This window comes from Peromyscus leucopus, chromosome 7 (assembly GCF_004664715.2).
Source record: "Peromyscus leucopus breed LL Stock chromosome 7, UCI_PerLeu_2.1, whole genome shotgun sequence".
Classification (NCBI taxonomy): Eukaryota; Metazoa; Chordata; class Mammalia; order Rodentia; family Cricetidae; genus Peromyscus; species Peromyscus leucopus.
The window spans coordinates 7,597,070-7,623,794 of record NC_051069.1 but is presented as its reverse complement, the minus strand read 5'-3'; the positions used below and the strand labels follow the sequence as shown (position 1 = coordinate 7,623,794).

General features: G+C 51.9%; 1 protein-coding gene across 2 annotated transcripts in view; it reads left to right on the top strand.

Annotated features, from left to right (window-relative positions):
* Igdcc3 (immunoglobulin superfamily DCC subclass member 3) overlaps positions 1 to 17,799 on the top strand; it is a 42,047-nt gene extending 24,248 nt beyond the window's left edge. Inside the window, exons 3-14 of one of the 2 annotated variants that reach the window (XM_028866657.1) lie at positions 8,508 to 8,652; positions 9,016 to 9,146; positions 9,504 to 9,641; positions 10,898 to 11,056; positions 11,995 to 12,160; positions 12,467 to 12,714; positions 12,908 to 13,072; positions 13,359 to 13,550; positions 13,633 to 13,737; positions 14,477 to 14,615; positions 14,704 to 14,908; positions 15,907 to 17,799. In XM_028866657.1, coding sequence (XP_028722490.1) covers positions 8,508 to 8,652; positions 9,016 to 9,146; positions 9,504 to 9,641; positions 10,898 to 11,056; positions 11,995 to 12,160; positions 12,467 to 12,714; positions 12,908 to 13,072; positions 13,359 to 13,550; positions 13,633 to 13,737; positions 14,477 to 14,615; positions 14,704 to 14,908; positions 15,907 to 16,047 — 1,934 coding nt within the window. In that variant the 3' untranslated portion in view covers positions 16,048 to 17,799. The remainder of the gene's footprint in view (positions 1 to 8,507; positions 8,653 to 9,015; positions 9,147 to 9,503; positions 9,642 to 10,897; positions 11,057 to 11,994; positions 12,161 to 12,466; positions 12,715 to 12,907; positions 13,073 to 13,358; positions 13,551 to 13,632; positions 13,738 to 14,476; positions 14,616 to 14,703; positions 14,909 to 15,906) is intronic. The other variant, XM_028866663.2, reaches the window with a different exon arrangement.
* The last annotated feature ends 8,926 nt before the right edge of the window (positions 17,800 to 26,725 follow it).

Here is a 26,725-nt window from a genome sequence, read left to right as displayed (position 1 = left end):
CCTGGGACAAGCGCATCGTGGCTATTTATTTACCTGTGTTAATAGAATTTAGTGGCCATTAGTGTGGCGATAACACCACCTTATCGGGGTGCTTTTCTGCATTAGTTACACTCTATAAAACCACCAAGCCCGGGGCCAGTTAAACGAAAGTGAAGCTGGCTGTGTGTGGGCATCTCTTAAAAAGTGATCAGGAGTGATGGGGGCAGGATCTAGATGTAGGGCACCCATGTGTCTTCCTGTGGGCATGTCAGCCGCATATTGAGCAGCATGTGAATGTGTATTTTCTTACTGAGGACAGCTGGGATGCTGGGAAAGATCTCTGGATTTGGAGTCAGCCCACCTTCAGTTCAAACACCTGCCTTAATTCCAGTGATTATCTGGGTGATCTTTATTAAATTCGTAACTTCTCTGAGCCCTAGAAAAGCTAGCAATCTCTACCTCACATAGTTATTATGCTAACATAAGTCATACGGGCCTTTTTTTTTTTAATTGTTTGTTTGTTTTTCTTTCAAGACAGGGTTTCTCTGTGTAGCCCTAGCTGCCCTGGAACTTACTTTGTAGACCAGGCTGGCCTTGAACTCAGAGATCCACCTGCCTCGGCCTCCAAAGTGCTGGGAATCAAGGTGTGTGCCGGGCTCCCAGGACCTGTTTTCAGAGCCATGTTTTAAAATCTTTGTTCTATGTATGTGGCTGTTACTGTTACAGTTGTGTCTGGTACTGTCAGAGGCCAGAAGAGGGCATTGGATCCCCTGCAGCTGTACACTATTGTGAGCCACAGTATGGGTGCTGGACATCGAAACTGGGTTCTCTGGAGGAGCAGCCAGTGCCCTCCATTGCTGATCCGCCATCTCTCCAGCCTTCACCGCCGTGTTTTTTTGACAGCACGTAAGAGCCTGGTGATTTCACTAGGTGTTTTCCAGAAGGGGAACATCTAAGGGCAGTGCCCAGGGGTGGGACAGCTTTGTTCCTGGGAGGCCGGAGAGTGTGACGTTGGCACTCCTGTTCTTCTGTATGTGTGTCTTGAATGAGTGCTCGGAGTGGGCTCCTGGGACAGGTGACTTGTACCTCCTGAAGCAAACCCCGGACCTATGTTCACCTGATACGTGGCATGAAAAGAGGACAAGATACCTGAAATTGGGTCTGCTTTTGAAATCGTGACTCACAGAGCTGGAGTTGAGGTGGGGGCGGGGCTTCCTTACATTTCCTCTGTGTCCCCCCCCTCACCCCCACCCAGCACCTCTCAGTGCTCCAGAGGCCACCGCCATGTGTCACATCCACCCTTAGGCACACATACTTAATAGGCAAGCACACCCTCCCTCTCCAGGCATACTTCACATCCTCCATGGGAGGCTGGAGGAGGAGGCGTCCAGGGAAGAGCTGGAGCGTCCAAACTTCCAGGCTAAGTGATTAAATGCGGGGCTTTGAGGAGTTTTAGTCTCCTTGGCCCCAGCCCCTGGGCTCCCCTGCCATCCTGCTTTGGCCTACTGTGGTATCAAAGTCTGGAGGTTACCCCTGTCTTGCAGCGGCCAGTAGTTGGAAACACAGGCTTTCCTAAGGAGAATGCAACCCCCTCCACACACCATCCCGCCCCACTCCCCCTTCCAGCCCCCCCCCCCCCTGTTTGTCAGAGGCGGCTGCAGAGGGGTGAGCTGTGGATTTATGGCTGGGGACTTGAAAGACAAAGTTGCCTTTTGTGTTGGAATTGGGGCCAGGGTAGGGGAGATTGGTGAGCTGGTGGTGGAGCCAGGGGTGGGGAGAGAGAGCCTGGGGTTCAGGGTCCCAAGAAGGGGTCAGGAGCTCGAGGAAGCAGGCTGAGGGATGCAGGGGTTTCTCAGCAGGGTCACCTGGCAAAAGCTGGCCAGCAAAGCCCAGCAGGCTTCTGAGCGGGCCACAGTCTTAGGAAGCTGATTGTAGGTCCATCTACCCTCCTCTACTATTTCAGCATCACACAGCGCTTCCCATTTCCCAGTGCACTTTTGGATTCGGAACCCCGCTCCAGCCACCGTGAAGTCCACAGGACCGCTGAGAGTTGTTGATGACCACAGCTGGTCAGGGTGTACCGTTCCTTAAGAGAGCTAGGGACTCAGGGGGATCTGGATGGTGGGGAAATGTGAACAGTGTTAGGAGGAGTGAGCCAGAAACCTGTGGCCAGATAACTGTGTTTAAAGGCCAATTCTTCCCACCCCTGGGGTAAGGGCAGCAGGGACAGTGCCACCAGCTGCCCCAGGACCCCAGCGTCCCTCACCATCTCTGCCCTCCTTCCCCTGGGCTTTTTGGAACGGGGGCATTTACAGAAGTGTGTGTCCCTGGGATTAAAGAGCATGCGAGGTGGGCCCTCCAGCGTCCAGATCCCACTCGGCCTCACTGCCGGTTCTGCTGAACGGGGCCTGGACGGAGGCCAGGGTCGCCATTGGTGCCTAGTTCAGCAGGTGTTTTAACTACGCCTCAGAGAGCCACATCCAACGTGGGGAATGAGCCTGGCCAATAAAGGCATGAGTTTATGGGCTTCATAAACATTTTACTAGAGAAATCAAGGCCTCGATTACCCAGCGGCCTCTTCCGACTGACAGCTTGTCTCCATGAAACCTCCAAGCAGAAGTCAGCTGGAAGAGACCACACTCTGGTTAACACCCCGTTGCCCCTCACCCCCAAGAACTCCCTCCCCATTCCCCATCCTCTTGCAAGTTCTCTTCAGTCCCGTCTCCGGAGAAGGACTCGAGGTGCCTGCCTCTGCTTTGTCCTCTGCAGGGAAAGACTGCTTGACCCGTGATGGAGTCTGGAGTCGTTAGCCTCCAGCCTTGCACGTTCACTACCCTGTAGCTCTTTTAGCTTCGTTTTCCTGACCACCTCCAACAGCAGGTAGCTGCAGGCCTTGTGAGGGGAGCACACCCATTTTATAAATGGAAAAACGGAGGTTCTGAGAACCAGGTGGAATGGCTCATAACTCTCATGCCAGCCCTTGGGAGGCAGAGGCAGGTGGATCTCTGTGAGTTTAAGGCCAGTACTTCCCACCCCCTGGGAAGTGAGTTCCAAGCCAACCAGAGCTATATAGTGAGGCCCTGTCCCCAAACAAAACAAAAAAACCAAAAAGCGAACAAAAAGGAAATTCTGAGAGATGGTATCACTTGTCCAAGCTCTCAGAGTTCATGATAGTGAGCTAAAGTTGGGGTGAACGGTAGTGTTGAACTTTGAACTCCATTCTGTGTGATTCCAGAGTCCAGAGTCTTCTGTGATGTCTGTACCACGACTCCAAAGAGTTCTTAGCAAATATTTACTACTTACTTAGGACAGGACAGAATCTTGCCATGTGTAGCCACCTGGCTCACAGGTCAACATCCCAAAGGTGGACCTTGTCCTGTTTCTGTGTGCATATGGCCAAGAGGAGGGCAAGCTGTGAGAGATGAGGGCAGGACAGGAGTGAAGATGGAGAGAAGAGGGTCCTCTCTGATGGGGCAGCAGTGAGAAACAGGAAGCGAGAAGCAGTTAGGTCTCTGAAGCCTTGAGATGAGCACTATCACTATCGATAGAACTCTGTGATGACCGAAATTCCATTGGGGCTGCCCCATAGCCAATAGCCAATAGCCAATAGCCAACTTACGGAATAGAACTCTTTGATGACCGAAATTCCATTGGGACTGCACCATAGCCAATAACCAACTTATGGAATAGAACTTTGTGATGATGAAATTCCATTGGGGCTGCCCCATAGCCAATAGCCAACATGGCTGTGGAGCATTTGAAAAGTGCTCATAAGTCTAAGGAACAGAATTTACATTTTCTGTTTTGTTTTGTTTTTTTCAAGACAGGGCTTCTCTGTATAGCTTTGGAGCCTATCCTGGATCTCACTCTGTAGACCAAGCTGGCCTCAAACTCACAGAGATCCACCTGCCTCTGCCTCATGAGTGCTAGGATTAAAGGCGTGTGTCACCACACCCAGCTCTCTTTTGCTTTTTTTTTAGTTGCTAATCCAGTGTGTATGTTATATTTATGGAGATCTCAGTTTTACCTGGGTGCATATTAAGTGTCTCATAGCTTACCAGTATACTGTCAGCCCTGTAGCAGTGGGCTGTGAGTCCTCAAATTCCAATCAGTTGTAAATTGTAGATTGAATATACATATGTGTGGTTTTATGAGTGTGTGTGTTTAGCCTCCAGGATCTTTGGGTAAGTCTTCACAGTGACCCCCCTCTTGAATGAGTGTATGAGAATGGGGCATTCAGCTCTCAGGGACCCCCCCCCCCACTCTCCAGCTACTAACTTTGGCAGAGTCTAAGTTTTCCAAATATGTCCACAGCTCTTTTTTATCATCACACACCAGATAGTAATCTGGCCGCAGCCAGAAGGTGGGAGACCTGAGCTTCCTTCCCAATGCCCTGCCTGGACCTCTCACTGGCCCCTGCGTCCCCCTGGAGCCTGTCTAATCAAATCCAGGCCTGACCTCTGCAAAGGCCCTGGGCCAGGCAATAAGTTCCCCTCCCAGGGCTGCTGTAGATCTGGTTCTCAGGAGATCCCGTCCCTTGGGGTGATTTATAGGGGTGTCCAGGACCATTTCCTGTCGTTTGCATTCCCTTCCAACCGAGGACTGCTGGCCTCACTTTCAGCCCCTCCGGCCTCTGCCATAACCTGCTGTACCCATGGTGGGTCCCAGGGGAGCTGGAAGACCCTTTTCAAAGGGCACAGGGACAGGGTGCCTGCCATCTCCCTTCCCCTGATGCATCCTTTGGCCCTCACACCTGGCAGGGCTCCCACCTACTTCATTGCCTCTCCTGTCACCCAGCTTGAAGAGAGGGACCCGAAACTGTCCTCAGAGGACCAACAAGTGTACAACTATCTCACAACAAACAAACAAAAACAGCACACACACACACACACACACACACACACACACACACACACACACACACACACACACACATTCTCACACGACTTATGAACCAACTATGTTCTGCTCTGACCCTAGAGGAGCCCAAAGCCGGTTTGAGAGCAGGAGGGCCTTGAAGGCCCCAGGACTGCAGCTAAACTGGGTAGGCGCTCTGGCATGGAGACGGTGACAAAGGTTAGCGCAGAATCTGAGGGTCCTGAGGGTGTCTACCCCTCCGTTTATGGTGCATAAACTAGGTCACTCAGTGAGCCCAGGCTGACCAGGGAGTCAGTGAAGTTCAGGAAGAGGCCAGGGAAGCAGAAGCCTTGCTGATAAGCGCACATCTGACAGGCCAGCTGGACTCCCCAGGTGAAGCTGGGGGACCAGCTCTGTTTGCTCTTGACCTTCCCTCCAGCCTGTAAGAAAAGGCTGGCTGGGGCTGCAGAGATGGTCCAGTTCAGAACACTGGCTGCTCTTCCAGAGGACCTGGGTTCAATTCCCAACATCTACGTGCTCACAACTGTCTGTAACTCCAGTTCCAGGGGATCTGACCCCCCTCTTTTGGTCTATTTGAGCAACAGGCACACACAGATAACTATATTTTTGTTTGTTTATTTTTTCAAGACAGGTTTTCTCTTTGTAGCCTTGACTGTTTTGGAACTCCCTCTGTAGACCAGGCTGGCCTCAAACTCAGAGATCCACCTGCCTCTGCCTCCCAGGTGCTGGGATTAAAGGTATGCTCCACAATCATCCAGCCTAAATAGTATCTTTAAAAAAAGAAAAAGAAGAGGAGAGGAGGAGGAGGAGGAGGAGGAGGAGGAGCCTAGTTTAACATATAGTCTGCTGCAGGCTTTCCTAGCCTTGGAGAGAAAGGAAACTGGCTGGGGTACTAAGGCACACCCCCACAGAAGTTCCAGGCTTCAGTGCCCCTTTTATAAGACAACGGGATTCGCTTCAAAATGGTTTTCAAGTGTTTTTGGACAAGCAAAGCAACCCTTCAGAATAAGTGTGCCAGGAAGACATCACACAGGACCTGCCGGGCCACTCCAGTGAAGACAGCGAGGGCCGGGCGGGCCCCTGGGACCTTTAGGAGTCCAGTGACCCCGCTGGTCTGAGGACTGACTCCTTGTCCCCCGTCCCCTTCCAGCATCAGCATGGCTTTCCAGCATCTTTATACTCAACCTCGCTGTGCTGGTAGTTTCCTTCTGAGGTTGGGGGTTTGAGGGAGGGCTCCCCCGTAAAGGCCAGACTCCGCCATCCCAGCACCCAGACCTGAAAAGCAGCAGCTTCTTCCATGTCTCTCCTCAGACCAGTTCTAGGGGCTCCAGGGAGTCCAGCCTGGGGGCCTAGAGGCACAAAAGACTTGATTCCGTAATGAGGAGGCATCTGCAGTCAGCAGAACCATTAGTCCGCGCCCCAGGTCGGGGACGGGGGCCTAGGGAGATTACAGCTCCTTTCCAGCTGGAGTGAGAAGCGGGCATCAGCTCCTACTTAGGCAGAGTCTGGGTGAGGGAGCAAGAGAGCCGACTCTGGAGCCCGAGTGCTCTCTCCCTGACCCCCAAGATCTGTCTCCAACCCTACCTTCCTGGAGGTTGAGCTGGACAGGGGCCCCAGAGACCTTTCAACCTCCACTCCTGAGCCCTGGGTTGACCCACAGGCCTTTGGCCAAGCACAGCCTTTGGCCTGAGGCAGGGCAGGCTGACCTCTGGATGCTCCCCGGGGATCCTCTCATCAAGCCTGATGGGGTCCCCAGCTGGACCACTTGCCCTTCCCTCTCCAACCCAGGCTCCAAAGTCCTGTCCGCAAGAGCTTTACTCACAGGGAGACACTCGTGATTGATTACCTACACGACACCAGAAACACATACCCGCCGTGGTAGCCGGCAGATTCAAACCCCTACCATTGTCCAGATGGGCACAGTTAGGCCAGATACAGGAGACAGAGCCAGGCTTCCCAGCAAACACCCGGCCCGGAACATGTGTACAAGGAGTTGTGCACACACACCCACCACACTCCCAGGAGGCCAGCCGAGAGGAGGAGGCTGGGCAGGGGATTTTTATGCATGTTTATATTTAATGAACCACAAGCAAATGAGATGGAGAATGGCCACAAAGGAGCCAGCCCCCAGAGACTCCTGAGGGGGAGGCACAAAGGCTCGTCCTCATCCTTTCAAGCTGCTGAGCTGCCATGGAGTCCGGGGCAGGACTGTGGGTTGAGGGAACCTGAGCGGGGAGCATTGGGACCACACGAGGAGGGCTGTCCCGGCATGCCAGGGAGCCTAGAACAGGGTCAGCCAGCAACAAGCTCCGGGGGTCCCTGCTGCTGGGGGTTGGGGGGACTCATTCTAGGAGGGAGGGAGCCACTGCCCCAACCGATGGAGTGCCAGAGGGGAGGGACTACAGCTTGGACAGATGGTGTACCGCCTTCCTGCACTTGAAGCAAAGTGGATTTTAATGAAATCTCAGTCCGGGTGCTGAAGCTGGGAGCTCGTGTGGGAGGGGCCTTTCCCCAGGTCTGCAGTGTGGGGCCTGAGCCAGGGTGGGAGCAGGGTGGGAAGAACACTTAACCAGCTGGGGGTACAAGGGGGCACCATGGCCCCCTCTGTAGATCAGAGTTTAAGTGTGAGTCTGATCCCCAAAAGGTGGGGAGGGGGTCCTTGAATATTTATGACACATTGAAATGTAGATTGGTGGGTTTGACAGTCTTCTGAGAGGCCTGTCACCTTGCGTGGATACACTACCCTCTTGGGGATCTGGTGGAAACTGCAGAACTGCCTGTAGGGAGAAAGGACAAGGAAGGAAGATTAAAAAAAACAAAAAATGATAGAAAGCCACTGGGCCCTGGTCAGGAAGAGGCTGGCAATGTCCCTACGAGGCCACAGTAGTGAACCAGTTCCCTGTCTGGGACTCGGTTTCCAGTTGTGTAGAATGTGGCACACATTGCTCAGGTCACAGCAGATCAAAAGACAGTAGCCAGTTTGGGAGGAGTGCCTTTCTCTAGGTGGCCTTCGTGCGTGAGGTCTGGGAGACCCTTTCCTCCCCGGGGAGCCTCCCACAGCCCTCACATACCTTAATAGAGCTTCGTCACTCTGCTCTGGTTTTGATTTTTCGAGACAGAGTTTCTCTATGTAACAGGCTGTTCTGGAACTTGCTCTGTAGACCAGGCTGGCCTTGAACTCACAGAGATCCACCTGCCTCTGCCTCCTGAGTGCTGGGAATAAAGGCGTGCGCCACCACCGCCCGGCAAGCTTCATCATTCTGGAATTGGTCTGCCAAACATGTCCACCCTACAGCCAAGGGAAGCCATAAATACAGCCCAGCACAATGTTGTAAATGTATATTCAAAACATTACTATTATTATTACTATTTTGCCTTTTCTTGGTAACTCGAGTGTATGGTTCTCGGCTGTGAACTTTGCGTAGGACAATGTCTTGTCTCAGTATCTCCTCCCCAGGTCTCTTAAAAATTATGTCAACTCTGGGACCAGAGTGCTGCCTACCCGCGGTGGGCAGGGCTGTGGGAAGGGCTGGTAATGTCTCTTAAGCTACTGTCCTGCCTCAAACAGACGGCACCTCAGTGAATGACACTTCATCTCTCCCTCTGCACCTCCACAGTGCACCTTATCTGCCCCCCTTCTGTTTCTCCAGCCATGTCGGACTTCCATGTGCACCCCCAGGCCACCATAGGTGAGGAGGGGGGTGTGGCCCGTTTCCAGTGCCAAATCCATGGGCTTCCCAAGCCCCTGATCACGTGGGAGAAGAACAGAGTCCCCGTGGACACGGACAATGAGAGGTGAGCCTGTAACGGGAAGGACAGAGAGGCTGACTGAGGTACTGACTGGAAGATGACTGTGGAGGTCTTGTGTGTGCCACCAGTGCCCACAGCCCGGGACAGTGCTATTTATGCAAGCTGCAGTCAGAATTGGGGGTCCACATGGCTTCCTGGGCCCAGACTCCAGGGCTCATGAAAGTGTGTGTGTGAAGATTGTGTGTGGTTGTTATCAAGATTAGGAGGGTATATCCACCTGGGAGGGTCCCAGTGAACGTCTGTGATCACAACTGTATGGTTGGGTTAGTGCCCACATCTCAGTTTATGTCCCCGGGACTTGAGGTTGCAATGACCGTGCTGGTAGTCAACTGTGCCCTCTCCTCACAGGTACACATTACTGCCCAAGGGGGTCTTGCAGATAACAGGACTTCGGCCTGAGGACAGCGGTGTCTTCCATTGTGTGGCCTCAAACATAGCCAGTGTGCGGGTCAGCCACGGGGCCAGGCTCACCGTGTCAGGTGAGCTCCTTCAGCCTGCCCAGTTCCTTCAGTCACCCCAGTTGGTCTACTCCCAGACAGACCCAGTTCCCCAGTGTGTATGGAGGCCCTGTGAGCACAAGCCAGAGGCAGCTGAGGCTGGTCTCTAGCCCTCCCTTCCTGAGAAGCATGTCTTCCCAGAGAGCCCTGGGCTCTCCCGATGCCGGAGGCGTGGCTGGGAGAGGAAAGATGGTTGTCGGGACCCTCAGGTTCCCCAACATCTCTTTGTCCTCAAAACTTGATTTGGGGCTGGTATGTGTGTGTCCAGGGTCATGAGTGGGAACCAGGAAATGGAAAAGCTTCCAACTGGAATAAGGAAATGTGGTCTTCTCCTCCCAGGCTCAGGCTCCGGGGTCTACAAGGAGCCCACCATCCTTGTGGGGCCTGAGAACCTCACCCTGACGGTGCACCAGACCGCAGTGCTGGAGTGTGTCGCCACGGGCAACCCGCGCCCCATTGTGTCCTGGAGCCGCCTGGGTGAGCCTTATCCATAGCCCCAGCTCTTGGGCCAGCCTACCCCCTGGGAGGGCTGGTCTCATGGTCTCATCACCCAGCTCTGGGGCCTTGAAAGTGTATTTGTTCTCTCCAAGGGTCAATCCCCTCCCTGTGGCCTGGGAAGGGGCTGAGTTTCTCTGGAGGTCAGCCTGCTGCTGCATTCTCTCTCTCCCTGCGGGGCTGGCTTAGTTCCCTGGGTTACCGAGTATAGACAGTTCTCCCTCAGCACCCAGTCCCGTCCCTCCCGCCCCACCCTCTATGCCCTGGCCACACCCCCCGTTACGCAATCCTACGCCTTCAAAATCTCAGCCAGCGTCCCACCCTGGCTCTGCTCTCCCCTCTCAGGGATTGCCTGCTCCCAAGTCGCCCCAGCCAGAATCCCCAGGCAACAGAAGAAAGCCGTGAAAGGGTGCAGATGGGCCGAAAGGTCACTGCGGGGAGGGAGTCTCTACAGGGCTGGGGTGGGGCCGCATTCACAAGGAGACCACGCCACACTAGCAGCTGAGTGATGGGGGAAGGAGGGGCCCTGTGGGATAATGGAGTAGATTTCACCACTTCAGGGCCTGAATGGGGAGCTGTCTCCTTGTGTTCTGGCTCTGCTAATCTGATCCCTGGGGTGGGGGGAGGGCCTGGGTCCCAGGGAGAGGCTGGAAAGGGTAGGCTACCATCAGGAGCCACTAGGCACTCCAGGGGCCATCTGCTCCATCATTTCCCAAAGTATGGCCTAGCAGGAGAAAAAGAATGGCCCAGGGGCCTAACGAGTGTGGGAAACAAAGCTAACCAAGGCTCTTTGCTGAGGGACTTCTTAGAGCCTTTATATTCGTGGGCATGTGCCTCAGCATCCTGGAGTAGGACGGAGACTCAGCCCTGGGATTCACAACTGCTGATCAGATTCACATTCTCTATGGACTCAAGGAGAAGGGACTAGAGGTACTTAGGGGCTGGAGCAGGAGGATGTCACCCTAGGCTGTGCAGTGAGATTCTGCCTAAAAACAAAAAAAGCAAGAACGAAACCAGCTAGCAATCACCACGCTAGAATCAGGACTCCGGCCCCTGCTGCTGGGCTCACATTCTGAGTTTTTTCTGCCACTTCTGGAGCTGTGCGAAGGGATGGTACCAAAGCCATAGGTCCGGGCTTTCCGAAAGACTGGTAAAGGGGCAAGCCTTCTGGAATGTTCTCGTCCTTCCCACCTTGCACACTCCTGACTCTGCTCATTCCCCCTCCGCTTCCGTTGTAGATGGCCGCCCCATCGGGGTGGAGGGCATCCAGGTGCTGGGCACGGGGAACCTCATCATCTCAGATGTGACCGTCCAGCACTCAGGTGTCTACGTCTGTGCGGCCAACAGGCCCGGCACCCGGGTGAGGAGGACAGCCCAGGGCCGGCTGGTGGTACAAGGTACAGAGCAGCCAAACCTTTCCCATGCCCCAGTCCCTGCCTCCCCAGCACCTCTGGTTTGTACCAGAGATCAGTACCTTCTATTCCTGCAGCCGCCTAGCCTCACCCTGGCCTCTCCTAAGTCTCTGGCCGGGTCAGAGACACAGGTCTTCCCCAGAACATGAGTACTAGCCCCAGAGGGGTATGGCGTTCTCTGACTTGCAGCCCACGGGAGTGCCACCCCTCCAGCTTGGAAAGCACCGCCACTTTCTGATATCAGCAGGTCCTTCCCCTGGCTCACACGTGGCCCTTCCCGCGGAGCCGTTTCATTCACACATGTGGCACATGTGGCACTTCCACGCTCACACCTGCCGGCTGTGCGCTCCAGCGTGCCTGTCACCTCCCTCTCACGGAGTAGCTCCCACCTTGCTCACAAGATGTGGGGCCCACAGCCAGCCTCAATGTCCATTCCCGGGGCTTTCCCCTGACCGCCTCCCCTCCCATGGCATGGGAATGGAGATGGGAAATGGGGAAGCAGGAACTTAAATGCCGTTTGTTTTGCGTGCCGTTAATCCGTCCACAGGAAAGTGATGGAGTATTTTATTCTTGGGTGTTAATAGAGGCTGGAGACCGTGCATTGGAGGGAAGTGGAATTGGGTGGTGAAGGGGGGGCTCATCCATCTCCTGTCGTTACAGCCCTGGAGGTGCGGCCAGCCCTATTAGCACATTTATTTATTTAACAATTTCCTGAGCAGGGAGCTCAGCTTGATTGCTTTCGGATACAGATGTCAGTCTTTTAAATAGTCCTTAAGATGGAGTCCTATTCCTAGATGCCGGGGTGAAGGAAGAAGGGAGGGGGCCTCTCCTGGCCCACCTAGAGTACTCTTCTCTGACCCATCACCCCTTCCTCCTCACCCCCTCGTTTGTGGCTGTCCCTGATTCCTCTCTTCACCCCTCAGCCCCGGCAGAGTTTGTCCAGCATCCTCAGTCCATCTCCAGGCCGGCTGGAACCACAGCCATGTTCACCTGCCAGGCTCAAGGTGAACCTCCCCCTCATGTCACGTGGCTGAAGAATGGACAAGTCCTGGGGCCAGGAGGCCACGTCAGGCTCAAGAACAACAACAGGTGTGTGTGTGTGTGTGTGTGTGTGTGTGTGTGTGTGTGTGTGTGTGTGTGGGGTGCTATCGTCGGAAGAGACGGTGGGCTGAAATAAGTGACCCAGATGTAAGTGTGTGTCTCTAGCCGGGGGAGAGTGCTGAGATGGGAGTCTGGGACCTGGGCCTTCAGTCTTGAGCCTGCCACCCCCCTCATCTCCCCCACCCACACCCACCCCTCGTGCCGATAAGTCTTGCTCAGACAGGAGGGGCTCAGTCTCTCCCTCTCTCAGGCGGGAGGTGTGGCCGACCTCTGAGGTTCTCCCTCCTCCTCCAGCACACTGAGCATTTCTGGAGTCGGTCCTGAAGATGAGGCCATCTACCAATGTGTGGCTGAGAACATTGCCGGCTCCTCCCAGGCCAGTGCCAGGCTGACCGTGCTGTGGGCCGAGGGGCTGCCAGGCCCCCCACGCAATGTTCGCGCGGTCTCGGTGTCCTCCACTGAGGTTCGAGTGTCTTGGAGTGAGCCTCTAGCCCACACCAAGGAGATCATTGGCTACGTCTTGCACATCCGGAAGGCTGCCGGTGGGTAGTGGCCGTCAGGGAGAGCTCTGTCACCCACCCTCACTCACAATAGCCACCCCTGTGGACCACACCCATCCTGACCCAAAACCTTCCTTCCCTTCCACACCCTGCTCCCTGACCACCCCATTCCCCAAAGCTTCCAAGACCCCCTCCTCTCCCTGAACACTCCCTGGCACCGCCCTTTGCCTCCCAGACTCACCAAAGCTGGAGTACCAGGAAGCCGTTAGCAAGAGTACCTTCCAGCACCTGGTCAGAGACCTGGAGCCCTCCACAGCATACAGCTTCTACATCAAGGCCTACACACCCAGGGGGGCCAGCCTAGCCTCGGTCCCCACCCTGGCCAGCACCCTGGGTGAAGGTAAGGAGGATGGGATGCAAAACCATAGAAGTTCAATCTATGAGAGCGGAGCCAGTGCATACAGCTGTCTAGGTTGTGTGGGTACCAGGTGCCTGGCCCGGAGGCTGCGCCTGTGCTGGGAGGAAGGGGCAGCTTTTTCTAATTCGTGGAAAGGTGCTGTCTGGGTCAGGCCGTGCATGCCCTGTGCCTGGGGTCAGAGGGCTGTCAGGTTCTGGGGTTCTAGGTCTGGGTCACAGGTGGAAAGCCAGAGCTCCACCGACTGACTGCTCACATCTCGGCCCTCCAGCCCCGCTCCCACCTCCGTTATCCGTGCGGTTGCTGGGCAGCTCCTCTCTGCAACTGCTGTGGAAGCCCTGGCCCAGGCTAGCCCAGCACAATGGGGGCTTCAAGCTGTTTTACCGCCCGGCCAGCGCCGCCTCCTTCACCGGCCCCATCTTGCTCCCTGGGACGGTCTCCTCTTACAACCTCAGCCAGCTTGGTGAGACCTGCAGGGCAAGGGAGGGGGCGGACAAGGGGTGCCACTGGGTACCAGGGGTGCTCAGTAGCCCTGCTTCCTGCAGACCCCAGCACCGTGTATGAGGTGAAACTCCTCGCCTATAACCAGCATGGGGACGGAAACGCCACAGTCCGCTTCGTGTCCTTGAAGGGAGCCTCTGAGAGGACAGGTGAGGGCTGAGGGTAGGACATGGGCTGCAGCCCAGCCCGAGGCGAAGGAAACGGGCGGCAAGAAGACTAGGTAGGAGGGAGAACACTGTCTGTAGCCCCCATGCCCACAGCTTAGACAGAAGCCTGAAGCTTAACTGAGCAGCTTTTCAGCTGTGTGACCTTGCGCAAGTGGCTTCACGTCTCTCAAGTTTTCTGTTTTTGTTTTCCCCCAGTAGGAGACAGGGTTAATGATACCTACTTTAGGGTTGGGGATTTAGCTCAGTGGTAGAGGCCCTGGGTTCGATCCTCAGCTCCAAAAAAACAAAACAAAATGATACCTACTTTATAAAACTATGGCAAGGATGAAACAGTCCATAAAAACAAAACAACGTACTTGTCCTGGCTAGGAATCCAGCTCAGCTGAGTGCTTGCCTAGTCGTCTACAAAGGCCCTGGGTTCCACCCCCAATGCCACAGAAACCAGGCATAGCATCTATAATCACAGCACTCACGAGGTAGAAGCTGAAGGATGAGAAGTTCAAGGCCATCCTCAGCTACATAGTGAGTTTGAGGCTAGCCTGGGATACATGAAACCCTGTCTCAAACTAAACAGCACCAGTCTTGGTATCTGGCTCAGAGCCGGTGCTTGGAACTTATAAGAAAGACCTGAAAGCCTAAGCTGGGGTCAGGCAGAGGAAGAGGGCTGGGGCGTCTTGCTTCAGGCCAGGCAAGCTGTGCCCCAACCTGCCCTGCCCTCTAGCCTTGAGTCCCCCATGTGACTGCCGGAAGGAAGATGTCACCAACCATCCATCCACCACAGGCATTGTCATTGGCATCCACATCGGAGTCACCTGCATCGTCTTCTGTGTCCTCTTCCTCCTGTTTGGACAGAGGGGCAGGTGGGTCCTGAGTCTGGGAGGAGCTGGCACCTCAGCCCTCTGCCTCTGTCCCCGAGGCTACTCCCCTAACACTCGGCTCATCTCTTAGGGTCCTCCTGTGCAAGGATGTGGAAAACCAGCTCTCCCCTCCCCAAGGTCCCCGGAGCCAGAGGGACCCTGGTATCCTGGCCCTGAATGGGGTGAGCCGAGGAGAGGGGGGCCAGCTAGGCCGAGATGCGAAGCACGTGGATGCCAAGGAGTTGGAGCAGTTGTTCCCAACTGGATCCGCTGGGCAGCCAGGCTCCAGGTCCACTGTGAGTGTTCATGCCTCCCACCCATCTCCCTCAGCCGCGGACTCCCCCATCCTGCCCCTCCATTTCGGTCACGGGGCAAGATCTTCCTGGGGCACCTAATTCCTGGCCAGGCCCACCCAGTCTGCAGCCTTCAGGCCACAAGTTTCTGCACTTGGCGATAAGCGCTATGAATGTGACCCAACACAAAGCCGTGAATTTACTTAAAACAGGATGAACTGGCCAGGAATGGTAGTGCACGCCTTTAATCCCAGGACTTGGGAGGCAGAGGCAGGTGGGTCTCCGTGAGTTCGAGGCCAGCCTGGTCTGCAGAGTGAGTTCCAGGACAGCCAGGGTTACAAAGAGAAACCCTATCTTGAAAAACCAAAAAAGAAAAAAGAAAAAAAAAACCTAGGATGAGCTGGGTATAGTGGTGTATTCTCAGCAGCACTCAGAAGGTAAAGGCACACGGATCAGAATTCCAGGATTAGCCTTGGCTACATAGAGAGCAAGCCTACATGGTACCCTCTTTTAAAAAAATTATGATTATAGCTTTGGTGGTCCACATCTTGAATCCCAGAACTCAGGAGGCAGAGACAGGTGAATCTCTGTGAGTTTGAGGCCAACCTGGTCTACATAGCAAGTTTCAGGTCATCCAGGGCTACACAGTGAGACCTTGTTGCAAAGAAAAAAGAGAAAGATTTTGGGTTTTTTGACGGGGGAGTTGTTTTTTGTTTGTTTGTTTGTTTTCTGAGACAGGGTTTCTTTGTGTAGCCTTGGCTGTCTTGGAACGGAACTCACAGAGATTCACCTGCCTCTGCCTCCGGAGTGCTAGGATTAAAGGCGTGCGCCACCACCGCCTGGCCTGAGAGAAAGGATTTTCCTATGTGACTTTCTCCAGCACGATCTTTTTGATGATTGTGGCAGTGTGAAAAGTTTAGACACATCTGCTGGACCCACACCCTGGGGTGGGATGGAGACTGATCTTCGCCTCTGGCTCTGATACTGACTTCCTTCCTCAGGATCCCTCGGCCCCTGCTCCATGTGGGGAGACCCAGCTCTCCATGGTACAGCTTCAAGGCTTCAACCTTGGGGCAGGAAGGACAGCAGAGGCCAAGTCCCCTTTGCAGGGCCTGGGCCTGCTCCAGAACCCCAGAATGTAGGCCTCCTCAGTGAGGGACAGGCCACCCAGCCTCCAGCAGTCCCAGCGTCCCTGTGAGCCAGTGTTGGTGTGTTCCGGAGGGGCGGCGCCCCATTCTCAGGTCGAAGGCGAGCTTTTTCCTGTTCCGTGGGACTTGGATGGTTCTAGGAGCTCGCCAGTGCTTCTAGCTTGATGGAAGGACAGGGTTCTGAAACCCCAGGAGCCAGTGGGTCCTACAGGAAGGCATCTCCCCTACTAGAGCTAATCCCCTCACCAATGCCTGCTAATGAAACACGCCTTCTAATGAAACAAAGTTTTCCTTTAAAAATCAAAAATTTAAAGTCGAAAAAAACACGAGAGAGAGAAAGAAGAAAGAGAGGAAGTGAATTATGCTCCAGAAATATGTCCCCACTGTGGCTTGGCCCCTGATGCTGTCGGCCTGCTCCGATCTTGTTTTCTCAGGATGGATTTTAGCTGTTTTGACTCTCAGCACCTACCTCAGCCGGAATGAATGTCCTTGGGAGCAGCTGGGCAGTAGCCTCAGCCCCCCTGCCCCACAGAGCCCGAATGCACTCCTACCTCAAGCCCCTTTTGGCTATCCCTCTCACCCCATATTCTTGCCCTGAATAAAAGAAAAAGGAGAAAAAAGAAGAAAAAAAAAAAAAAAAAAAAAAACAAAACAAAACAAGAGCCGCTTTCCCGAGTGTGAAAGAAACCGTCTACCTCAAACCTCAGGCCCGATGGTTCGTGGGCCCTGTTGTCACTGAACCCTGCTAAGCCTGCTTCTCCTCCAGCCTCGCCTGTCTCTCCCCCAGAAGAGGAGGCTATGGCTAAGTGACCCTGGGGTTTACAGAAACAGAGATGAAATTGGCCGGGGAGAAAATGTGGAACAAGCCAAAAACCAGGAAGATTGTTCTTGAAGTATAAATTGTTGTCCCAAACAAGTCACTCCCCTGCATACCACCTGCCCTCCACCCCTGTGTCTCCTTGCCCTTGTTCTGACCTTCTCAGACAACTCACTGGCCAGTGGGATCCCTATAACCCTCCCTGCCTGGGCCTGGGGAAGGTAGGACATAACCTGGAGGCTTGTCTCCTGTCCTGCCCAGACACGGGGGCCCAGTCCCTGGAATGTACTGCGTTATTTGGAGTGGGTACACCCCCACAGAGGCACCCCAGCTTTCTGTATCACGGGACCCAGGTAACCTGGCCTACCCCAGTCAGCAGGGGTGGCCAGGAGTTATTTTTGTATGAGGTGTGTTTACGTTTTATCTCTCTTTTCTGTTATGTTGTTCTTTGAACTCGTTAGGTTAAAAAGAAGAAAAAAAGAAAGAAAGAAAAAAAAAGTACCTATTTTTGGTTACACTCAGAAACATTTTTTTAAATAGCAGAAGGTAAACTTTTTTTAAAGAAAAAAAAAGGGGGGGGATAAATGTATTCCTTAAAAATGAGGTTAGAACATAAAATCCCTGACCCCAAATCCTCTCGGGACTGCCCGCCCTGAACTTTAGATAATTAGCTGATAAAGGTAGAATTTGTGGCGTTTTATTAGGGAACTAGAGTCTTGTCCAAGTGGACTTGGGAAGGGCAGTCTGTCCCTTCTCCCAAATGATAGGTGGCTTCCAGGGCTCTTCCCACTCTGAGGGACAACCCTCTGCCCCATTCTCCTTTGCTCAGAGGGGCTGTGGGGAGAGGAACTGGTCACCTCCTTGGCCTGGCTTGGGCTTGTCACAGTCTATTCATTTTAACTGAATAAAAGTACTGTTGCCAAAGTGAACATTGAGTTTTTTTTTTATACTGGGCCAGGTTCTGGGGATTGTGGGGGATGCATTTTGGGGAAAGGACCCTCACAGGGTCAGGGCCTGGGATAATGGCAACCAAACCTTCAGAACTGTGTGAGGCACCCACAAGTGGGCACAGTGTGGGCAGGTCACATGTCTATGCATGGCCTCATGAAGTAGCTGTGCCAGTAATTATTTCCATTATTAGATATATAACTCAAGAAAGGGGAGGAGCTGGGGTGGTAGCTCGGTTGGCAGAGTACTTGCCTAGTGTAAGGCCCTGGGGTACATCCCCAGCACTACATAAACCAGGCATGGGAGTGAGCGCCTATCATCCCAGCACTCGGGAGGTGTGAGTCAGGCTTGAACTTAAGCTTCAGTATGTTCAGTCTTCCTCTGCGTTACATTTAGTTACCCCCTCCTCCCACCAGCCAGGTAATAACCAGGGCTCAAAACCCATTCTGAGTGCCTGATGCCCAGTAATGTGTTCCAACATGGCATCTACACTGTTTATGAGCTGTGGTGTTTTTGGGCGGGCCTGGGAGTGGGCAGCGATCTCTGTTCCACTCAGCTTCACTGGCCTGACCCTCTTCCCATTGGTATAATCTATTTCCCTAAGTATGACCAGCCCTCACAACTTGCTTTAATACACAATGTATCGGTAACACAGTGTCACGAGGGCCAGGTTAGAAATGATCATACAACTGCTATATATTTTATTAAAGCAAGTCCTGTAGGTTCAGTGAGAGATGATGTCACACACACACACACACACACACACACACACACACACAGAATAAATGAGATAAAAAGCAATCAAGGCAAGCCCCAGCCCCAACACACACACACCTGCACATACATGTGCACACATAGGCATGTAATACATACAAAACCAGAGGCTGGGAATGAGGCTTTGTTGGTAGTCTGGCACGAAACTCTGAATTCAATCCCCAGAATTGCATAAACCAGGTATGGTGTTGCACATCTTTAATTCCGGCATCTGGGTTGTAGAGGCAGGAGGATAAGAAGTTCCGGGTCATCTTCAGCTGCGGAGAGAATTTGAAGCCAACCTGGGCTAAAGACCCTGTCAAAAACAAACAGGAGTTGGCAAGTGAAATGGTTCATCAGGTAAGGGCACTGGCCACCAAACCCGATGACCCTGGGACCCACATGGTGGAAGAAAGAACTGACAAGTTGTCCTCTGACCTCCACAGGCACACTATAGCATGCACAGTCACACAGACACACATAGAACCAACCAACCAAACAAGGCTTATGTGAGGGGAGAGGAGCCGCAGCTGAGGTGGAAAGGAATCCTATCCTTGGCCTGACTTCCCTGGAGCTCTCTGGAGCTCAAGGAGCCTCTGGTTCCACCCCGGCTGCCTGGTAGCCCGGGACTTACGGTGCTCGGCTAAGATAAGCGGACTTTGCTGCCACCTTGTGGAAGCAATGAACACTACAGCCAACGGAACTGGTGTGCCTCATTAAAACACCAGTAGCAATCAAGACGTGCTTCACCCTCCGCAAGAGAGGCACAGAGACAATACAAATAACTCACAAGTATCCAAAGACTGTCTTCTGTGCATAGAAGCAACACGCTGTGGAAAGGGGAGGCATGGGGTGGCTGGGTTAAGGAAGGCTTTGAAGAGGAATGGAATAGTCAGGGAGCAGCAAAGCAAGGTTGGAGGTGTGGAAGCGAACCCGGAGGTCACCGGACAGCCAGGAAGGAGGCTGCCGTTCGCTGTGTGGGGTGTGGCACTTAGATAAACAAATGGAAAACATATAAATAGAATGACTACTAGATCCCCACAGCGTATGCTCTTTGCATGGTTTGACGTTGCCTGGAATCTTCTGAGGAAAGAAAGAGGCCTTAGTGAAGTCTTATGTCTCGATAATAAGGATGACATCGGTAATTTCTTCTTTTCATTTTGCATTAAAAATTCTTTTTATGGGCTGGAGAGGTGGCTCAGAGGTTAAGAGCACTGCTTGTTCTTCCAAAGGTCCTGAGCTCAATTCCCAGCAACCACATGGTGGCTCACAACCGCCTGTAATGAGATCTGGTGCCCTCTTCTGGCCTGCAGGGATATGTGCAGACAGAATACTGTATACAGAATAAATAAATAAATTTTAAAAAAAAAAGTTCTTTTTATTACATTTGTTCATTTACCGTGGAGGATGACACTATGTACCTCATGGTGCACATGTGAAGGTCACAGGACAACTTAGGGAAGTCTGATCTCTCCCACCATGTGAGTCCCAAGGACTGAATTCAAATGATCAGATTTAAAAGCAGGTGCTTCGTCACCCGGGCAACACAGGAGAGCTGGCTATGGTGGTGTAGGCGTGGGTGAGCCAGCCCCGAGGGCGTGAGAGCAGGCGAACTGGCCCTTCCTCTTGCTCCTTACTGCACAGGGGGAGCTAGCTGGGGTGGTGCTGGGGAGCCTGCCCTGATGGTGAGGATGAAGGAGAGTTGGTGGGCTGATCAACCCAGCAACCACCCAGGCCCAGAAACAGGGCTTTGAATTGGCCCACCCCAACATCCACCCCATCTGTGATCTGCTGAGCATGTGAAGAGGCCGGTCCTGCAGACCCAAAGCTGCAGGACCTCTATGACACAAGACAACAACAGGATATCCAGGAATCGTCCCAGTGAGGCCCAGTATTGGTGGTGTAGCAGAAACCAGAGGCCTCGAACCAGTCCACTGACACATTGCAATGAACACTTGCAAGTAATGATACATGGACTAAAAGGTATACGGTGTGGCTCACTGTGTCACACTACAGCTTCCACAATGAGATTTTTCTTTTCCTTTAAATTTTATTTTGTTTATCTTATGTGGGGGAGGGGTTTGCAAAGGCAGAGAGCGGGTGGGAAGGGATGGAGAGATGAACATTGCGGAATATCAGTTTAAGATGTGTTACATTCATTTATGTTGTGGAATATTTGTTCAATGATGCAAAGATGTGTGGCATTCTTTAAAAAAAAAAAAAAAAAAAAAAAAAAAAAAAAAGATTTATTTATTTATTATGTCCACAGTGTTCTGTCTGCAGGCCAGAAGAGGGCACCAGATCTCGTTATGGATGGTTGTGAGCCACCTTGTGGTTGCTGGGAATTGAACTCAGGACCTCTGGAAGAGGAGCCAGTGCTCTTAACCTCTGAGCCACCTCTCCAGCTCATGTGATGTTCTTTTATGTTGCATTTGTTTAACTGTGAAGCTGTGTTACTTTGCCTGTCTAAAACACCTGATTGATCTAATAAAGAGCTGAATGGCCAATAGTTGGGCAGGAGAGGAGATAGGCAGGGCTGGTGGGCAGAGAGAATAAAGAAGAGGAGAAATTTAGGGAAGAGAGGGTGGAGTGAGAAAATGAGAAAGAGAGGAGGACACCAGGGGCCAGCCACACAGCCAGCCATGGAGGAAGAAAGGAAGAAAGATATATGGAAAAAAGAAAGGCAAAAAGCCCAGAGGCAAAAATGTACTTAAAGAGAAACAGGAAAATATAAGTTAGAAAAGGTGGCTAGAAACAAGCCAAGCTAAGGCCAGGCATTTATAAGTAAGAATAAGTTTACATGTATTTATTTGGGAGCTGGATGGCGGGCCCCCAAAGAGAAATAATAGCAAAAAATAACAAAACAAAACAAAACAAAAAAACTACAGATGAGGAGATCGAGGTGCATGATATGAAATTCACAAAGAATTAATAAAAAGTTAAATTAGGAAAAAAAAAAAAAAAGCAGGTGCCTTAACCAGGTGAAGAAACCAAGGCCCAGAGAAGAGAAGGTGGATGGGTGGATGGGGCTTGACTCCCAGAGTCCTTGTCCTTGTCCTGACAGGCCGCTGACTCCTTCTGTGTCTTCAGAAGGGAAATTGGGGGTGGAATCGAAATGAACTGAAATGGGGTTGTTTTGGTTTTGTTTACCAGAATTTTTTGAGTTTATAATATAATTACATCATTTCCTTTCCTCCCCTCAACCTTTCCAATATGTTCCCTTTGCTCTCTCTCAAATTTGTGGCCACTTTTTCTTTTATTGTTGGTGTGTGTGTGTGTGTGTGTGTGTGTGTGTGTGTGTGTGTGTATGTGTGTGTGTGGTGTGTTGTGTATTCCTAAATATATCAATACAACCTGCTCAGTCTGCGTGCATATGTTACTTGTGAATGAGGAGATCCTGAATTGTCAGAGAGACCTCCTGTCCAAAGGAGTGTTAAGTATATCATAAAATGAACAGGGAACCTGCCATAAACTCATTGCCCCAGAACAGACCAAGGACCAATGCTTTATGACCATCATTCAAGGTCTCCTCACAAGAGGCAGGGGTTGTTAAGAGTATGGGCTAAGGTTTATAATCCTGGCCCGTCTTTGTCCATCTGAGCGACCTTACAGACAACACTAATCTCTGGCCTAATCTCCTCCTTCCTGGGTTGCTAGAGGAGGGAACCAGTCAGAGCCCAGGAAGCCCCCAGGGCTGAGCACACTGTCGTGATTATTAATGAGGAATGAGGCTAATGTTCTAGTCCCATCACGGAGCCCTGCTATCTAAAACAAGCCCCTGGCCTCTCCCGGCCTGCTTTACTGCGAGACCTCCATCCTTCTGCAGGCTGTACCTTCGGTCTGTAACAACCACCACCGCGGGCTGGGGAGATCTTCCCCATCCTCTCCAGCTAGAGCCACTGTTGTGCTCTCCGCGGTGCCTTGCTAAGCTCTCTCATACTGAACCCTCTCCCCTGGAAACACAACAGCATAGTGGACTCCATCTTCAGGGGCTTGGTGACCTAAGGGTTCAACTTCCCAAAGGCCAAGGGACTTTATGACCCGACTGGAGTAGCATTAAATGCTCAGTGAAAACTTGTGGAACAGTAGGAAATGTGGGAGAGAGAGAGAGGAAAGGGGAAAAGCAGAAGATGAACGAGAGATGAAACCAAGGGTGACTGAGGTCGGGCTTAACAGTACGTGCCCTTAGTTTCAGCATTTGGGAGACAGAACTTTGTGAATTCAAGGCCAGCCTGGTCTACATAGCAAACTCCAGGCCAGTCAGGGATACACGTGAGATCCTGTCTCTCAAAACAAGTTAGACTGGGCGGTGGTGGCACACTCTTTTAATCCCAGCACTCGGGAGGCAGAGGCAGGTGGGTCTCTGTGAGTTCAAGGCCAGCCTGGTCTACAGAGCTAGATTCAGGACAGGCACCAAAACTACACAGAGAAACCCTGTCTCAAAAAACTAAAAAACAAAAAACAAAAGTTAAACCTGAGCTGAAATGGTGATGTACCCTGTAATTTCAACCCTGGGCTACATACCAAGACCACATTTCAATAATAATAATAATAACAATAACAACAACAGGGCTGGAGCGATGGCTCAGTGTGTGATTGCTATACAATCATGGGAACTAGAGTACAGACCCCAGAAGCCAAGTCAGCAGGCGGCATCCCCCATACCTGCACGCACACATGAACAGGGGCACACACACACACATGAATACGTATTTTAAAGTAAGAATGAACAAATGAGCTTGCTCCTGAAGGCGCAGGGCAGGTAGAGCAGACACCCAGCATGTGTGACGCTCTGGGCTCCAGTCCCAGCTAACTCTAACTTCTAACTTCTTAAGGGAAATGAGGGAAGAGCCTGGGGACGCTGGCAGTTTCATCCTCCCCTCCCCCTTCCTCCAGGGCAGGAAAACAGACTTGGAGACTCTCCGTGCAGCTCCAGACTTGACCTTTGCCCCACTCGGCGTTTCTTGAACCAGTGGCGATCCTAACCAGACTTAAATGGCTGCTTTGTGAAGAGATCAAATGAGGGCCCAGCTAGAAAATTCTTGGCACCTGGTGCCATGTAGGCACTCAATAAACATTCTGTGTCGTGGTGATGGCGGTTGTTTGGTGAGCCTCAGGATTCCAGTTGGGATAGAGGTCAGGGGAAACGGCTTGTCTAGTGTGCAGGAGGCCCTGGGTTTGACCCCTGGCACCACGCAGTAAAACAGAAAAAGATTTTTCAGACATATGACAAAGGGCTGCACCCTGCTACCGCTCTCCAGGCTGGCTTGGTCTTCAATCCAGCCCAGCAGCCACACAAAGGTCACAATGCTTTCTCCTGGCCTCTCCCTCTTCCTGCAAGACACAATAAAGGGCCCGGACTGCCTGATTAGAGGAAGCGGATATACAATTAATTTTAATTTAGACCTAAAACCCTCCTCCTACCTTTCAGAAAGAATTGCACACCTATTCCAATTTGCACACTGAACAAACACGGAATTTTCCAGCGGGTTTTGGAGCCTTTGAAGTGACCAGACTAGACTATTGATTTATTTCCAACTAACCTCTTTCTTTGAACCCAGAAGGGTCAAGGTTAATTATATAATAAAACACACTGTGCCCAGCTGCCCTTCTCAGGGTGCAGGGAGTCCCCACTCCCTTTCTGAGCCAGCAGAGGTGGATCAGATTTCTGATTCCTTCCCCCTCAATTCATTTCCTTCATCAGGGCCCATTAAGAAGAAGAAGAAGAAGAAAAAAAAAATCTGACCTCTCATTTCCTCCCTGAGAGATAAATTTTAATTTGCTGAAAACCAACAAAGGGATGTGAGCCATGCGTCCACATTTCCCCTTCAGCTGGAAGATCCCGCCAGGCACACCTGTCCCAGAGCTGCAGCGGTAGGTGGGGTAGTCAAGAGGTACAGACCTCTGAGTCGGGAGTCTTTATCGCCTACGAAGTGGGACCCTGTCCCCCAGAGGGACCCTGCCGGTGCTGTTACCACACAGTCAAGGCTCCACCAAGGTTGACATGATGATGAACGACCTGGCCATGGGCTACTCACACACATGCTCCGCTTTCAGTAGCCACCGAGATGGCAATGCCTGCTTTCCCTGTAGAGAGCAGTGGAACCAACAGCAAGTGTCACAGGGAGGAACTACAAAGGCCTCATTAGGAACCCAAGGGGTTTGCCTTGCTGTGACTCTGTATCTTCTTCCCTTGTAAAATAGTCTTTGGGGACTAAGAACTGGTCTGTGAAAGTGTAGATGAATCTAACTTCATTCACCAGAACCCACACTAAAAATAAAAAAATAAAAAAAAAATAAAGCTGGCCATGGTTGGCACATGCTTATAAAATCCTAGTGTTGAAGATGTGGAAATTGGTTGATGGTCCCTGCAGCGCACTGACCAGCCTGTTTGGTGAGTTTCAGGCCAGTGAGGGTCTCTGTAGATAGGTAGGTAGGTAGGTAGGTAGAGATTGATTGATAGATTGTTGTTGTTGTTTTTTTTTTTTAAAGATTTATTTATTCATTTATTATATATACAGCATGTATGACTGCAGGCCAGAAGAGGGCACCAGATCTCGTTATAGATGGTTGTGAGCCACCATGTGGTTGCTGGGAACTGAACTCAGAACCTCTGGAAGATCAGTCAGTGCTCTTAACCTCTGAGCCATCTCTCCAGCTCCTGATTGTTGGTTTTATGTGGAGCAGTTTACCCTTCGAGGAAAAGTCACGAGGCAGACAAAAACCCACTATGAGAGTTTATTAGGAGAAGGGAGGGACAGGAGAGAGTGTGCTCAGGCCTGTTGGAGAGACATGTGTGGAGAGAGAGGAAGAAGAAGAGGGACGGAGAAGGAGGGGGAGGAGTCTGTGATCCATTTTTTATGGATTCCCCCCCCCCCCCGCACATTCCCGTATGAGCTTACAGAGTTGCGACACGCATGCGCATAGATTGCGTGATCACGCTACGCTCAAATTACATGATCACGCAGCTCACAGATTACGTAGGATTTAAGGCCCTGGGGTGACTAATCGTTTTGCCTGCCAGTGCATGGGGGGTCATGTAGCTGGAGGAGTGGCCAGTGGCCACGAATTCCAACATAGATAAAGAGTAGATAGATGAATGAACAGATGGTGAAATAAAATAAATGCCAGGTGGTGGTGGTCTTAGTGACAGAATATCGTTACTTTCCTGTGTCAGTAAAGAAGAGTATTCTGGGGCTGGAGAGATGGCTCAGAGGTTAAGAGCACTGACTGCTCATCCAGAGGTCCTGAGTTCAGTTCCCGGCAACCACATGGTGGCTCACAACCATCTACAATGAGATCTGGTGCCTTCTTCTGTCGTTCAGGAATATATGCAGACTGTAGATGTAATAAATAAATCTTAAAAATAAATCTTTTTTTAAAAAAAAAAGAAGAGTATTCTGGTATTATTTCTATGCATCAGAATTATACAGCGTAAACAGAAATCATCTTCCTGACCATCCACAACTGTAAGTGTGCCCAAAGATGTAAAACACACTACCAGTGGGCTGTGGAAGGAACCCCACAACTGTTCTTCTTAGGGAGGTATAGTGGTGGCACCTGAGAAAGTTATAGACAGAAAACAACCGTCTCCACAGCCGGTGACCCCACGGCTTTGCCAGGTGGGGCTCCCCATGGGGGGCGTGGGGTGTGTGTGATACGTCTGGGGAGCCAACTTGTCAAACACTAGTTGTCACCTGCTGTATACTGCCCACTGGCCTCCCATGGTCTGCGTTAGGTGATCAACTACCTGCCTATTTTTAGCTGAAACTCACAGAAACCCATTCTAAAGACCTCCAAGGAAAAAAGCAATCCCCCTGCCTGCCTGCCTTGTTTTCCCAAGATGTGTGATTCCTCATTGTAAGGAGTCTGTCCTTAATTACGTCATCAGCCTGCGACGGCGTCCCAGCCTAAAAAGCAGGTGGGCCCTCTGTGTGCCCCCTTCTTCCTCTCTTCCCTTTACACTCCCTCCTTCCATCTGTCCTCTCTCTCCCTCTCCCCCTCCTCTCCCAATAAAGCTCTAAAAAGGTAACTGTGGCTCATGACTCCAGCCACGAGCAGCGCGCCATTTAGCCAACACTCATGTCAATGTACTTTTTTGTTTTTTAGACAGGTTCCCATATTGTAGCCCAGGCTGGTCTTGAACTCACAGAG